The 16905-nt window shown below is 40.2% G+C and overlaps 1 protein-coding gene across 1 annotated transcript in view; it reads left to right on the top strand.

Annotated features, from left to right (window-relative positions):
- Positions 1 to 16905, top strand: part of Stk32a (serine/threonine kinase 32A) — a 121656-nt gene that overhangs the window by 60561 nt on the left and 44190 nt on the right. Inside the window, exon 5 of the mRNA XM_090331086.1 lies at positions 4546 to 4719. Within this exon, the coding sequence (XP_090187212.1) occupies positions 4546 to 4719 (174 nt within the window). The remainder of the gene's footprint in view (positions 1 to 4545; positions 4720 to 16905) is intronic.

The raw sequence follows: 16905 nt of genomic DNA, 5'->3' as shown, positions 1-16905 counted from the left end.
TGGAGATGTGTGTTCAGTTCCAATTTGATGCCTTTGTGGTCTGAGAGCACGCAGGGAATAATTTCAGTGTTTCTGAATCTGTCTAGGTTTGTTTTATGGCCTAAGATGTGGTCTATTTTGGAAAATGTTCCATGTGCTGCTGAGAAAAACGTATATTGTGTTGTTGCTGGGTGGAATATTCTGCAGATGTCTGTTAGATCTAGTTGGTCTATATAGTTGTTCAGTTCTAAGGTTTCTCTTTTGAGTTTTTGCCTTGTTGATCTGTCCATAGGTGAGAGTGGTGTGTTAAAGTCACCAACAATCACTGTGTTTCGATCTATGTATGGTTTCAGTGTAAGTAACGTTTGCTTGATGAAGTTCAGAGCTCCGGGATTGGCTGTGTAAATATTTAGGATCGTTATGTCTTCCTGGAGGAAAGATCCCTTTAGTAGTATGTAGTAACCTTCTTTGTCTTTTCTTACTAATTTTGGTTTGAAGTCTATTTTATCTGATATGAGGATAGCAACTCCAGCCTATTTATGGGGGCCATTAGCTTGATAAGAGTTTATTCCAACTTCTCACTTTCAAAAGATGATTGTTTTTTCGGGTAAGATGTGTCTCTTGAAGACAGCAGAACGATGGCTCTTGCTTTTTGATCCAACTAGACAGACTATGCCGTTTAATTGGAGAGTTAAGTCCATTGATGTTGAGAGTTAGGATTGAGAGATATTTATTAGTTCCTACCATTTTTAAAAGTTTTTATTAGGGCCTGTGTCTTGACAGTTCTTGTGGTCCTTAGATGGTATGCGGTTTAGGTGCCATTTCTTTCCCTATATTGCATTTATCTTGGTTTTCAATGTGTAGAACATCTTTGAGAATTCTCTGTAGTGTTGGTTTTGTTGCGACATATTGTTGCAGCTTTTCCCTGGAATGGAATGTTTTTATTGTTCCCTCAGTTATGAATGAGAGCTTAGCTGGATACAGTATTCTTGGTTGGTAGTTGTTTGACTTAAGGGTGTGACATATATACTTGCAGTCACTTCTTGCTTGCATGGTCTCTGCTGAGAAATCTGGGGTTATTCTTATTGGTTTGCCTTTATAGGTGATTGATCCCTTTTCCCTGGCTGCCTTTAGGATCCTTTTGTTGGTTTCTATTGATCCAGTTCGGATTACAATGTGGCAGTGGGATGTTCTTTTCTGGTCTGGTCTGTTTGGGGTTCTAAAAGCTTCTTGTATCTGGATGGGCCTGCCCTTCTGGATGTTTGGGAAATTCTCTGAGATGATTCCCTGAAGTATATTTCCAATACCATTGACCTCTTTCTCCAGACCCTCCTCAATACCAATTAGCCTTAAATTAGGCTTCCTAATTGTATCTTGGACCTCCTGAAACGCTCTCTCATATTTCTTAGATTTGGATTGACTCATTTTCTGTTCTTTCTGTATAACAACTAAATTATCTTCAGCCCCGGAAATTCTGTCTTCTGCATTGTCTAACCTACTATCAAAGCTATCTACTTTATTCTTCATCTCCCTTGCTTCTAATTGCTCATTTTTGATGCCTTGCATCTCTTGTTTTAGATCATGTATGGATTTCTTTAGCTCCTTGATTTCCATTTGAGTGGTTAGCTCAGTAGCTTTATTTTCTTTGGACATTTGCTGGAGTTCGGTCACCTTTTTATTTGTGAATTCTATGAATTCATGCATTTTTCTTTGAAAAACATTTATTATGGCCTCCTTTATGGCTTCTTCTTTTTCACTTATCACCTTGTTTATTGTTTGCTCTTGTTTAGCTATGGCTTCCTCCCTTATCTCTTTCTTTATACTTTCACATTTTTCATTAATGATGTTTATCAATTGCATTTGTATAGCACTTGGAAGACTCTCCTCTAGGTTTGCCAGTGACTGTTCCATTGTCTGTTTATATTGGGTGGGGGATGTTATTCCTTGATTTGACATTTTTCTTGAGTTTCTTGTTCTGCCCATTTGAAAATGGGAGCAAGATTAATACTAAACACGATTATAGTTTTTCAGATAAAACCAACCTAGACCTATGTAGCTGGCAGACACTAGATGTTCACAATTTTTGATCGGTGTTATCACTCTTTGTTTTTGTTCACTTACAGACCAGTCTAATACAACCACTGATAAGCGATTTATGACCAAAACAATAAGCCTCTCAATCCAATCTCTGTTGTATTTAAGTCCCTCTGAACCTAGAGTATAATTGAACATCTAGATATACAGTATTTCTCAACAGCCATCAAGTGTAGATCTGTGCATTATAAGGGTTGAAAGACGAACAGAGGACCAGAGATAGAAAAACAGAGTGAGAGAGGTCAGGGGAGGTACAAGAGGATTAACGTAGGAGTGTAAGATTATTATAGTAATGAAGAAAAGGTATAGCGTAAGGATAACTGACCTAAGTTGGTAAGTAGGTAGCATATTTGAGTACAAAGTTTGGAAAGTATTAGATAAAACTTACGTGTTGCTGCACGACTAGCTCTCAGCCCAACCAGTGGCCTCACAGTGAGCCATGGGATGGATCTGAAAGCTTCAGTCTGAGCGTGCTGGGCAGACGTTTTCCTGTGCTGCTTTCAGGGGCGGCCCCCGGCCAAGGGTCTGGGGATTGAGAGTTTCCAAGGACTCCCAGCATGATCAGTAGGAGGCCCCTCTGTTCCCAGGGGTGGGGCTCAGCTGAGGACGTGGGCTCCAAGGGTGGAGCCTAGCCTTTCTGATTCTCAGAAGGCGAGCTGGGCTGCTGGTCGGCCCTTCAGATCCCTGCTGTGTTTCCACTGCTTTGTCAGAGAGTCTGTGACTGTGGGGGGGGGCCCTCGGTGCTGTCTTGCTCAGGATTCCCAGCTGGAGGATGACCCGCTCAAGATTTGAGGGGGACAGATGCTGGCTCCTATTTTCCCACACACCCCACCCGCTGCTTTAAGGCAGGGACTTTGCGCCCTCCACTCTCCAGATCCAGTGGCCTGGAAGCAGAACCTGTTGGGTGGGTGGGAGCTGGGACAGCTCTGCCTCCCCTGGTGAGGGTGCTGAGTCTTAGTGTAGCCCGCCTGTCAGTCTCCAGTCAGAGTGCTGGGAGGTTAGCCTGTTGGACGGGTGGGAGTTGGGACATCTCCACCTCCCTTGGTGGGGTGCTGGGTCTTAGGTAGCCCACCTGTCAATCTCCAGTCAATGGCCTGAGGGTGGGGGCTGTTTAGGGAAGGGACAGGATTCTAAATTCCTTGCCCCCCTGCTCCTTCCAGTCTTTCTCGGGTGGGGTGGAGGGGTCTGAGTTAAGTTCTATTGCTTGGCACCAGCTCTGCTTTCCCGTTGTGTTTGCGGACCCACTGTGTTACTCACGCCTCTGCGTTCTGTCTGCGGGTGCTCCACGGTGGTGGGGAGTCTTTCACTCCCCTCGGGTCTCTTCCACTGCCTGTGTTCCGCGTCTGGGTTTCACTGCTTGCTGTTCTGATTCCGCGTCTGAGTTCCGCTGATTCTGCGGTTCTCTGGCCTGGTCCTATGCTGGTTTCTGCAGGGGTCGGGGCTGGCTGCTTTTCGCGGCTTGGAGCTGGCAGCGAGGGGTGGGGGAGGGGTCCTCGTGTTCCGAATTCTTTGAGAAAGTTGGATGTGAGCTTTATCTGGATTTCTTTTCTGGTTTGAGTCCTTCTCCGTTGCTTTTTGAGTTTGTTGTTGTGGATTTCTTAAGGTAATTGGCTCGTGGGACTCCCTGGTTCTCTCTTTTTGTGAGAGAGAGCTAGGCAGCGTCCCTATTGTCTCGGCGCCATCTTCCGTGTCCCCGGAAATAATTCTTTGTTCAGTTTACTTTGTCTTTTGGTTTGACCGAGGGGATTCACAGTTGCTAAGCAGACGGTTGCTATAGCCACACATACTTGTCATCCTTTTATTGTTGAGATGGGGTCTCACACTTTAGCCCAGGTCAGATTGGACCATGATCCTTCTATTTATGAATCTCTAATATCTGGGGTGACAGACAGTTGCATGGCGCCTCCCTCAACTGTTTCTTGAGATGGGGTTTCATGGTCTTTCTAGCCCCACCTGGCCACAAACTGCAGTCATCACTGCCTCCAGCTCATGAGTAGCTTATATTACAGGAATGAGCCACAGCACTTACTTCTTTATTCCTTCTTTAATATCTGTTCCCTTATTATTAATGTGGGATAAGAGAATAGTTGGGGGAGATGCAGAACTCTTTTTTTATAGGCTTCTTGTCAGTATGATCATGGTATGAATAAGCAATGAATAAATAGAGAGCTTCTGATACCTAGGGTGTTATAGTAGTGGGAGCCCATCACTAATGAGTGTTTATTGTATGTTAAACCAGATAATAAATATACACATCCTATTTGTTCTTCATTGTGATCAACTAGAATAGCTATTCTATTATTCCCATTTTCACATGAGGAACCTGGAGACTCATGGTTAGAGAGCTCTCGATAGGCCCTTAATCCTCAAAGTGTGAGCTCTTAGCTCAAGAGCACACTGCTTTGATTTGTAAAGGCTCATATTTCTGGAGGGTAAATGTGCTGGATACTGATTGAACTAATGTGTTTCCAGGTATTCCTTCCAAGATGAAGAAGATATGTTCATGGTGGTGGACCTTCTCATCGGCGGGGACCTGCGATACCACCTGCAGCAGAACGTTCGCTTTGAGGAAGACACGGTGAAGCTGTTTATCTGTGAGCTGGCCATGGCCCTGGACTACCTGCAGGACCAGCGCATCATTCACAGGTCAGCCAGACCCGAGGAGATTTGGCCTAAGCCTTGAACTAAATGGTTGACGGAGCACTTCCTTCCTTGTTGAGCATGGTATTTAATGCTCATTTAATTCTGACAATCCCCCATGGTAGGCTGTTGCTCTCATGTTGTAACTACAACAACAGCAACAACAACAACAAAATGAACACATATGAGGCTGAGCGTTTGGCCTAGCAGTAAGAGTGCTTGCCTAGCATGCACGAAGACTCAGGTTTGATTCCTTGGTACCACATGCATAGAAAAAAGCTGGGAGTGGTGTTGTGGCTCAAGTAGTAGAGGAAAGCCTAAGGACAGTGCTCAGGCCCTGAGTTCAAGCCCCAGGACTGGCAAAAAAAAATGAGCACATATATCTTAAGGTCAGTGTACTTGATAAATCAATGACCACTGGTACTTTATTATAACTAGGACTAGACAATATGGGGAGAGAAGTCATGTGGAAATGAAGTAATTAAATTAAATGAAGTCATTGGGAGAGCAATAAGAGAGGCCCATAGATGGAAAAGAAATATATATATATATACACATACATACATACATATACATATATAGGATAAGAAAAATGAAAGAAATGTCCTTTGGGAGAAAATTTGAGTCTCATATTTTTCTCTAATATTGTCTATACCAAATGTATTCATAATACACATGGTACAATTCAAAGCAACAAAAGCACTATGCCTTGTGAGCTTGAGTCACCTAAAGTAAGAAGACACATCAACAATACAGGAAAGTATAAGGGCCAAAGAGTGAAAAGGATACCACCTTACCATGGTAAAGACCTCTATCCAGCGAATATAATGTAACCCTTCTATTAATTACAATAAAAATATATGAAAAAAAGAGAAATGGGTAGTTCCAATGGTGATTTCACATGTTATCTCATTTGAACTCAAGAATCTCCTGTCACTGATGATCAGAGCAGATATATCTAGATCTGTACTAAAGATAAGGAAACATGGTTTGTATACATTAAATTACTACCATGCACTGTCATTCTAATCAACATCAAAACAGCTAATATTGATTGGGGCGTAGATATTTTATAAACGTTAGCTAACTAAGTCCTCAAGCTTCAACGAAGACTCTACATTTCATTATAGTGTTCCCATATACCAGATAAAAAAGCAGTATCTCAAAGATTTGCCAAGGACAAACACCTAATGAATAAAATTGCAAGAATTAAAACCTACATTCTCCTGACCTCTAAGTCAGAGTCATATTATGCCAATGTGCATTAATTATACATACAAAATATAAGCAGCCATACAATATCATTAAATAAATCAGCATATACAATTATGCCTCTGCCAACTCTTATCTTTGAAGAATTCATTGAAACTTTAAGTACCATTATGGCTCATTAAATAGGTATATGGCCTCTACTGGTTGATACTTATCTGCATAAATACAGAAGGTCTGGATGAAGGAGTAACATCATAATTTGGAGATTCTCAATCAATGTACCATGAACCACACAGCCAACATTTTTGGCTTTAATCCAGTACACTTTAGGTATTTAATTTTCCATCTTTGAAGAGTCTGTTAGTTAAATGGGAACACGTTTATTAATGTTTCAGGATCTTGAAAGTGAATTTACATACTTGGTGTTTGATTAATAAATGGAAACCCTGTTTTCAGGCACTCTTTCTCCTGCTTTGACCTTCTGGGTCTTCAAAGTTTTTTCATGAGAAGTTTCTCATGTCTGAGGTCTCATCAGAACGTGCCTGGTTTTTATCTCCCCACCACCCCCACCAAGTTACTGAAATTAGAGACTCCAGATTGGAGATAGTTGCAATGAGAAGCCAGTATGGCTTCTGAGTGCCCTCTGACTCTCCTTTCTATTGGAACTTATGCTTCTTGAATCAGGCTTTATTGACATCACAAGTCAAGATGCTCTCAACGTTATTGGCTGGTGCTTAAAAGTATATTCCAAGAGGCGTTTAGAAGAATCTTCCCATATTATCCTCAAGAAAATGTTATTTTCTGTTCTCTCTCTTATGTTTCATTACTCCATCATTTGTTTTACCATTTATATCAGAAGCCAATGATGAGCTTTCTGTTTCTTGAAGTTGATACATGCTCTTGGTCTTAGGGTCAAATTTCAGAGAAGCTGTATGGGATGAAATGTCTCCTGATCTGGTGAATGAATGGCAATAATGTTCTGAAGGCTGTGTTAAATTGAGGTGTCATCTTTCTGAGGTTAGAGAACCATTCAGAGGTGTTTTTCATGCCTGTGGTACCACCCCACAGGCATGTGTGTTTGGAAGGCTGTCCATCTTGGACTATTTCTAAGCAGTTCTGACATCCTCAGTGTGCACCTACTCAATCTGTCTGTATTCTCCACAAGTCAGGGCTACTTGTATTGTTCTTTCCATTGTGTTGCCTGTATGTAGCAGAAATACAAAGGAATGGATAAGGCTGAGTCCTGTGAATGACTATTTAGAGACTGAGGATCACGAACAATAAAGACAGCAAGGCAAAGTGGGGAATGATAAGGGAAGCATATGCATGAAGCCAATTAAATAGAGGGGAACATAAAGGAGATAAGGAAGAGTAAATTAGCTGGGATGAATTTGATCAAGGTACATAGATGTGCGTATTTGGAATGAAATCCCACTGCACAATTACTTTGCACTAAAGAAAAAAAATAAACAATGAAGACAAAATTAAAATATGGAATATTAGCTAAAGATTTATGCTCCCTATAGCCCTTACCCTTAGTTCACACTTATGATTTAAGTCAAGATAACCCCTTAAAACTAAAGAAATTTCTATTAATAATAATTTCAAGAAGACAGTCAAAACTCATAAATGGAGAGATTGAGGATATTTAGATTTTAATCATGACAGAAATCTGATAACTAACATTTTCTACCTTCAAAATACTAGACATCAATTTGATGTGATATCAACTTGAAATGGTACATAATAAGCTAGGTATGGCTCAAACCTGTAATCCTAGATACTCAGGAGGCTGAGATCTGAGGCTCACAGTTCAAAGCCAGTCCAGGCTCTAAAGTCTGTGAGATTCTTATCTCCAATTAACCACTAGAAAACTGGAAGTGGCACTGTGGCTCTGTGGCTCAAGGGGTAGGGCGTGGTCTTGAGCTGAAGAATTCAGGGACAGCGCCCAGGCCCAGAGTCCAAGCCCCACAACAACAACAACAACAAAAATGTATATAGTAAAATACATGGTATTCACCAATCTCAGGAATTTAAAAAAATGATGTCATTCTGAGGCTTAGGTTTCTGGATTGGCTTTAAAAGTAGAAAGAACCTCATAGAAGAGATATAGGCATCCACACATAATTTTTATTACATCTCCCCAGTTTATTTTTTTGTGTCAGTCTTGGGCTTGAGCTCAGGGACTAAGCACTGTCCTTGGACTTTCTCAAAGGTAGAGCGCTACCACTTGAACCTCAGCATCACTTCCTGATTTTTTTTCTATGTGTGTGGTACCAAGGAATTAAAACTGGGTCTTTGTGCATGCTAGGCAAGCAATCTACCACTAGGCCAAACTCCAGGCCATTTCCTCAGTTCTTATCACAGTTTCTTATTTATTATGATGGATAAGCTATAGCAAAGCATTTTTTTTTGGCCAGTCTTGGAGGTTGAACTCAGGGCCTGGGCACTATCCTTGGGCTTTCTCTAGGCTAGCACTCTACTGCTTGAGCCACAGCACCACTTCTGTTTTTTTTTCTATGTATGTAGTACAAGGAATAGAACCCAGGGCTTCATGCATGCAAGGCAAGCTCTCTACCACTAGGCCACACTTTGGCCATTACAGAGAATTGTATAATACCTAATGAAAACAGTTCAAGAAAAAATGTGAAAATGAAAATGTACATATTTCTTCAAAAATTCACCAAAATCAATGTTCTATTTGACTCTGAGAAGATAAAATATCTGTCATTGAAAACATTGTAGGGAAAGCATTCCTGAGTTCCAATTTATTTAAAGTGGCTCACCTGTAATTCTAGCATATTCAGGAAGTTGAGATTAGAGAACCATGCTTTGAAGCCAGCCTGAGCAGATAAATACATGAGAATTTTATGCCCAATTAACCAGCAAGAAGATGAAGATAAGATTTTGCTTATTTGAGCTGTGGGTCAAGTGGTGGAGCTTTAGCCTTGAGTGAGAAAACCAAGCAGAAACAGAATGCTCTAAGTTAAGTACCAGCACATGCATGTATGCATGTATATATACATAGATATATACATACATTTACACGTACAGACATCTATGCCTACCTACCCATATGCATGCATACATGCATACATGCATACAAAGCAGTTGATTTCCCAAGTGAAAAGAATCCATGCATTAAATTGAAGATATATAAAATATGGGACAGAATTTACATTCACAGCTATGGTTTGCCTCTGGATATGACAGAAGAATCAAATTTGCCATAAGCTGTCAGCAAGTAAGAGTAGAGCAGGGACAGGAGGCTGTCATTTCCTGAGGGCTTCCTTGGTACAAGACAGTCTACTAAGCATTTGTGAGTGATGGTGTCTAATATTCCTACAACTCCAGGAGGTCACTGGTGAATGAGTCCCATTTTCTAAAATCTCTATGAAACTCTAGTTCAGAACAATTAAGCAGGTTATCCCAGGAAGCAGTGTTTGTAAGTAGGTGAGACATGGTATGAAGGAGATTCAGAGCTTTCAGTACTGTGCACCTGCAGATATTTGGCGTTGCTCTGAGCCCTGAGGAAGGCTTAGAGCGAGATAGGCCTGGCCACATGCTTTTGAGCATTTTCAACCAGCCTCATAGCCAAAGATAGTATGTGTGGAACCAACGGATAAAGAGCCTGAACCAGATGAAACCTTGTGAGAGGAAAGCTGGAGTAATTCAGAGAACAAGATGGCCGTAGGTGAGAAAACAATTTAATGGTAGCTCAGAGAGCTAAAAAGGATTGTCATAGCCAAAGCAAAAAGAAGAATCTAGTCCTTGTAAGGAGATCTGCGTCCATGAAAACAATTTGTCTTTCTGTGAAAACACAGAATGGTCTGTTACAAGCTTTGTCTCCCACTGGCTTTCCTGTTAACAATGTATAGTGTAGTTTTTTTCTAGTGTACCACAGGTCTTGTTTCTTCCATAAATTCCATCATATATGCCACACAGGAATATAGGTTGTATTTGTCGGTAATTTTATTTTAATCCATCGACTTGCAGTTTTTATAGTTTCATAAATATGTAGAATTGTCATCTAATTTTCATCCGTTTAAAATTTTTCTTTTTGATAGTTGTTAAGGACATGGTTACATAATAATTCCCAATTCTGAAATATACCATTAAACAAATTTCTTTGATCAAGAAGTGAATTTTTTTCTGTGAGTATAGCTTGAAAAGTTGCTGTAAGTTGCAGTCAACTTCTAGATTGCTATTTTTATAGCTTATTTTAAACCAGTGAATGAAGGATTTAACTTACAGACAAAATTATCCTATTAAAAATAAGAAAACATAAAAGTTGTTACAATCCCTTTGAGGATAGTACTATTTGATTTGATTGCTACAGTTTCTCCAATGAATAATTTGATGCAAAGTAATTTTTATAGGCCCAAACTGCTTTTGTATTCATTCCCTTGTCAGATGTTAAAGGAGACTCAATTAAGAATATAAGCCACAGAGATTGTCTGAGATTGTCTAAGATGGTTAATGCAACTCATCTCAGATCACAATACCATCTTGAGTAGATGGCTGATTATTTTCCTTTCTTCTAAGAATTACTCCATTGTAACAAGTTCCTATAAGAAATGAGATGAAATCTAATTAGGCAATTTGTGTAAATAATTGCAGTACAACAGGGAGACCTGCAGAACTTTTTGTCATTGATAACAGAAATTCAGAAAACTTTTATTTGTCAAGAACATAGAAGTGTGTTTATTTTTTATCACCTTTGTGGGGTTTTTTCCCCCTCCAATCAGAGATTCCTCGAGATGCATATCTTAAAGTTACCACTTGTGAGAAATTCTTGCCCTTTATTTTCCCTTGGTGGGACTCTTAGGAACAATGTTTCTATCTCTTTGGGGGTGGGCTTCAGTGATCTTTCAACCCCCAGCATTTGACAAAGTATGGAAAGCAGATAGTTTCTGGATAACTCAGTGAGTGGACAAATTTATGTTCTTCTGGGAAGATGGGAGAGAGTAAAGATTCATATTTTCTTTAGACAGGTCATTCCAACAGTAGTTCAATAACATTCCTATAGTAGTTCACAGAAGGTGTTCTATGCTGTCATAGACTTGTTTTTTTTCCCTTGTATTGGTCCTGAAGCTTGAACTCAGAACCTAGATGCTTTCCCTGACCTTTTGTGCTCAAGGGTAGCACACTAGCATTTGAGCCACAGCTCTAATTTGGCAGTTAATTGATGATAAGAATCTCTTAAACTTTCCTACCCAGACTGTTTTTGAAGAAAAAATCCTCAGATCTCAGCGTCCTGAGTAACTTAGAGGCAGTGAATTTGCTTTTTGGTTTCTGAGTGGGTGGGTTAAGTAAGTATTCTACCACAGGAATACATTCTCATCCCTGCCACAGATTTTATGATGCCTTAGCCCACATTGATTAGTTCCCAATTTCTTTCACTTAGGATTAGGTACCTGAATCTCTGCATAGCTGTCATTTTCTAGTCATACTGGGTTCTCTTCTCAAAGCTGGACTGGGGAAAGTTCGGGCAGGAAGATGTCAGAATTCATTTTCTCACAGCTGCATAACTTGTAGCAGTTTATTTTTTTGTCATATTTAACAAGAAAAGCAAAAGCAGGTTGACCAGTAAGAGAGGATGGATGTATATATATATATATATATATATATATATATATATACTATCTATAACATGAAATAACATAATCCAGTCACAGGAGGGATCTGCCTCCTCACACTGGCTCTATAATGTTGATTAGATGTCAATATCAGATGAGCCAGACAAAGGGAAGGTAATTATTCAACAGCATGAACAAGGAGATGGAAGTCATACAGGCCACCACAAAGTCACTGTCACTTTTCTTCTTTGCCACATTCTAATACCACTTTTCTTCTATGGCTTATACATAGCCCAGACTGCCCTGACAAAGGAGAAGGGAGGGGCTTGTCCTGGTAATGAGGGATGATTCTTTCTTCCTTATGATGGGAGCTCAGACCTTCCTTGCTCTTTAGTAGGTATCCACACCCCTCTGAGAAGGCAGCAGGACTGAAATGAACCGTCTAAAGTTAGTAAGAGACACTGAGGTGTGATTAATTTCTATTAGAACCCTTGTCAATAAAGGCCTTGTTTGTAATTCAGTTGTGAACCAATGTCATGTTTGTTTTGCTCTAGGTCTTAATTTATTACACACAGAAATGTGGCACCATGTAACTGATTTGCATATGCTGGAGTATTGTAGATATCACATTTTATTTTTTGAGATAACTCATCAGAAAAATATAAGATCCTTCTATAGCTAGCTGAGTGACAGAAGAATTCATAATAAATGAGTTTGTCAATACTTTATCATTCTAGCTTCCCGAAACCTTCAGGCAAGGGTCACCAGGTAAAATGTTTGCCTGTTTCCTAAAAGTGTTTGCTTTTTCTGGGTCACCAACCCTTTCTAATCATTGAATTTGTAATACAAAGTACATTTTCCTTAATGACTTCATAGAAGTTACTATCTATTGCACATATATCAAAAATTAGACTTTGCATTAATACACTGCCCAGGATGAAATTGAACAATACAGAGGTTATGTAATCTGCCAGTATATCAATAACGAACGTGGAAGCGAAGTGCTAGTGTAAAATTATCTGATTAAAAGATCCTACTGAGAATCTATGTCAGTGGTAGAACACTGTGGGCCTGGGTTTAAACCCCAGAACTGCATAAAGGAAAAAAGTTCTGATCTAAATACAGGCTTTCTTCATCTTATCCTCAGGAAAATAACAGATATCTTCAATGTCGTATAAGCTACTTAGTATGCTTTTATAGTATGCTATTGCTTAATGTGCTTTTGTTGTTTGCTCTGCTGTTGAGATTTCCATCTCCTTCTCTAAGAGATGCTGTCCAGAGAAGTGTCTGCTTCATGTCTTCATCCCTGACAACTGCTCACAATATATTAGAAGATGAAAGAGATGTTATCTATCAAGTTGTAACAAACTACAAATAAATAATGTTCATGTTATATGATACATGTGTGTGGAAATATATGTGTGTGTGTGTGTGTGTGCATGTGTATGTGTGTGTGTCCTTACAGAGACAATCAAAATAATATCTAAAGGCTGAGTCCCTTATAAACAAAGGAAATTTGGGGGTGAAGGACTCTGTGTGTGTGAGAAAGCGAGAGAGAGTGAGAGAGAAAGAAACAGAGACAGAGGAAGAAGAGAAAGGAGGAGAAGGAGGAGGAGGAGGAGGAAGAAGAGGAGGAGGAAGGAGGAAGCATTATCTATAAACCAACAGTCCAGATTTCCAGTAAAGGAGAGAAGCTTGAAGGGCAAACAACACTTCTCTACTGGAACAGGATACCTTGTTGATACCTTGATTTGAGTCTTATCACATCTAGAAGTGGGAGATAATAACCCTCTGGCCTTTTCATGTTGCACAGCTTGTTCTAATTTGTTACAGTTGCTAGAGAAAAATAATGGAGTGTGCCCTTATCATTTTGTTTGCTGCTAAGATTTTAGTCTCTCCTCCTCTCAGACATGCTGCTAAGCAGTCTCTATTTTCCCTCCTGACACTCTGCTCCCAATGTACGATGGAACAGGAGACATGGTACTAAAGTCTATGAGAAATGTTTGTAAAATGGAAATAACCAAAAAGAATACTTCATAAACCAAGTCAAGCTACAATACATGATAACTTGTTTCAAATCACCTAGATAACATCTTTATTTACTGTTAGATTTCAGGTTCAGTAAGCTATTTCAGCTGGAGAACAGTGGTAATGCTTCTCTGCGGTGCTTTTTCATATATCTGTAAGGAAGAGTAAATCTTTTCTGATTCACTAAATCAGTATGATAAGACTGAATACATTAAAACTAAAAGTAATTATAGATGATCTGACTGCTGATGGTGTATATAATCTTCTTGGATTTGTCCTTCTTCCTTTGACTATATTGGTAATATTTGCTATTTACTGCAGGAAGAATAGATTATGGATTCTGCCTAATGTCTTATGGGGAGTGATTAAGAAAATGTCCTTTCTTTTTGTTTAATGAAATCTTCCCTTCCATGGCTCACGGGTCCTTGAAAATGTTCTCTTCTTGAACTCCTGTAGCTGAAGGGCCACTTGCGCCTCCCAAACACAGTAGCAGTGCAGTAATGAGAGCATTAAGCGATGTGCTCTAATCAACACCTGCTCCCAAGCTACCAAATAATGAATGAGCCTGAATGACACATTGTGAAAACAGGAGAAGCTGCCTTCTTTGGGTGATGCATGGGGCACTATCTACAGGGCCTTTGAAATGGTGCTTCCTTTACAAACCCACCCACCTGAGAAAAATCATCTGAACAAAAGGCAAAGAAATGCTGCTTTTCAGGTTATCATTCCACTAGCCAGGGCGGAACGGTCCATCCCTCTTGATCAAGTTAAGGGTTTCATTCATATGCTACATCGGTGACATGACCATCAAATTGGATTTTACTTAACCCCACATATCTTTTCATATAGACTAAGCTTCATTCTTCTAGGTTGAATCACCGAATACTAAATAGAATTGATCACGTGTGTTTTGTAGGCCAAGCACATAGCACTGAATAAAAACACAAAAACATGGCCTTTTGTGCTTAGTGTGTACAATCTACTTGAAGAGATAAGACCACTTTCAAGGATCCAAGCACACAGGGAGCCACACTAGTTGGAGACATACTTATGCTTCATAGGAAAGAAATGAGGATCTAAGAAAGAGCATGCAGGCCTGGGAGTGGAGGATGCTTCGGCCCTGTGGTCCAATGAGAGCTGGCTGAGTGTGTAGCCAAAGCTAGCAGTTTGACGGGTCACAGGGTGCAGAAGGGAGGTCTGCTTTGTGATTGGAACAGGTGAAAAAGGGCAAGAATGGGGGAGAGGGAGGGGGAAGCCACAGCCATGAGCTGAGAGCAGAACATTTTGCCATGTCCAAAGAGATACTCTGCATAACCTGCCTTCTTGTTTGTGCTTCAGTGCAAAAGCAAAGCTGGCAAGGAAAGGTGTTGTCTCAATGTTCAGTTTTACTTTGGAGAAGACTTCCCAATGGTTAGGGGATGGTCAGTCAGAAAGAAGGGAAGGGTGGAGAATGGCATTATAGATGTTCTGGGTACGAGGGCAGGAGAGAAGGTGCAAGCTGAGTGGGGTACACTGCAGATATAGGAAAGGCACACCTTTTAGGAGAGAAAGAGGAAAAAATGTTTTAGGATTCGAAGATAAGCCAATGAGAGGCTCATACCTGTAATTCTCACTACTTAAAAGACTGAAAATCGGAGGATCACGGTTCAAAGCCAGCCCAGACATTAAAGTCCAAGAGATTCTTATCTCCAATTAATCATCGAAAAAGTCAGAAGTGGCACTGTGGCTCAAGTGGTAAAACTCTACCCTTGAGCAAAAGGAGCTCAGGGACTTTGTCTAGTCCTAGAGTTCAAGCCCCAAGACCAGAGAAGATATGAAGATATCTCTGCCACAACATAACTCTGCCACACAGCATGAGAATCATCACAGACAGCGTATGAACATTTGAGAGAGATTGTGTTTCTCTAACATTTTGCTATGGACACCGAGGTTTGGGTCTCAGAGAACAATTCAGAATAAAGTACACAAAGACGCTTAGTCTGGCTGCTCACATTAATAAATGAACCTGTCATCATTACATGTCAAAATCACCCTTGAAAGTTGAAAACAACTACTTATCTTGAATATTTTCAGCTCGTCATATTCCTCACTCTCTAGTTCTTCTTGCCCTAGAAGTATATGAATTATTTATTGTTTTCAGAAGGTTAATGGAGCAATTACTTTTTGGGCCAATACTACCTTTAGGGCTTTATATACACCATTTAATTAAGTCATCACAATGCCATAATATAAATATTATTATTGTCATTAGCTATAGATATGAAAGGTTGCACCTTAGAGCTTTGTTGCCATCCTGTTCTTTGGTCTTAAGTAATAAAAAAAAATTAGTTCACACTGATTTAACCAATGAGTTTGCAACGTCTTATGAAGGTAGGAGACCCAGATGTGTGCCAGATGTGCAGGGTACTTTAAGAACCCAGCAGCAGCAGCAGAAGCAGCTACTTGGTTCTCACTCTCTCCAGCATCTGTTTCTTTATCCTCTTCTTGTTCCTGCTGCCTAGAATGCCATGCTAATGCTTCTAAGGTTGAGGAATCACACTTGTTCTGGAACATTCCCCCAGGACAGAAAGGAAACTTCTTCCTCAAAAGCCCATTTCCTAATTCTTCCTTCTACTCCAGCTCAAGTTGGACATCAGTCCATATCACAGTAACTGGGGCACTGGTGTAAGGTGACTATACAGAGATGGAGTAGGGGGGGGAGCTCCAAAGCACATGGAATCTTGTGTGTGTGTGTGTGTGTGTGTGTGTGTGTGTGTGTGTGTGTGTGTGTGTGGTCTGTGTCATAGTTTATATGCTCAAACAAAAACTGACATAACGAAGAGAATGAGTTTTGAAGATATGGAGATGCATGTCACTTATTATAGCACTTGAGATGTAGCTTCAGGAAGTTGCTAGCTTCCCTAATTAAAGGAGAAAAACTCACTGCTGAATTGCTTAACTTTTCTTTGGCTGGAAGGCAGAGATGGTGTCTGGAGCTGAAGCAACCATTCTGATAACAGGAGACAACGAACCAAGTTGCTAGGACTGTAGATGGAAAGAAGGAACCTGGAGCTCCACATTTTCTGAGTAGTGTCCCCAGACTGCTTGCTTCCCCTAGACTGTAAGGAGAAAAAACATGCCACTTGATGGCACTGCCTAGACACTAGAATCATATGGAATCCATCTGGATTTGTTGGAACTTACTCCAAAATCAAAACCACGCATATAAAGTGTTGTGTGGCATCTCAGAAGGTGTTAAGAAAGCATTGAGTAGGATTTGAGATGTGTTAGGTGATTTGGGGAGATATGGAGGAAGCTTATAAATTTCATGATTGGACAACTCATGGTTTGTATGTGAGAGACAGTAGAAGTGAGTATTGCAAACTTGTCACTG

The sequence above is a fragment of the Megascapheus bottae genome, chromosome 4 (genome assembly GCF_031878675.1).
Source record: "Megascapheus bottae isolate mThoBot1 chromosome 4, mThoBot2.hap1, whole genome shotgun sequence".
NCBI lineage: Eukaryota > Metazoa > Chordata > Mammalia > Rodentia > Geomyidae > Megascapheus > Megascapheus bottae.
Note: the sequence above shows the minus strand (reverse complement) of the source record. Positions and strands in the feature narration are given on the sequence as shown.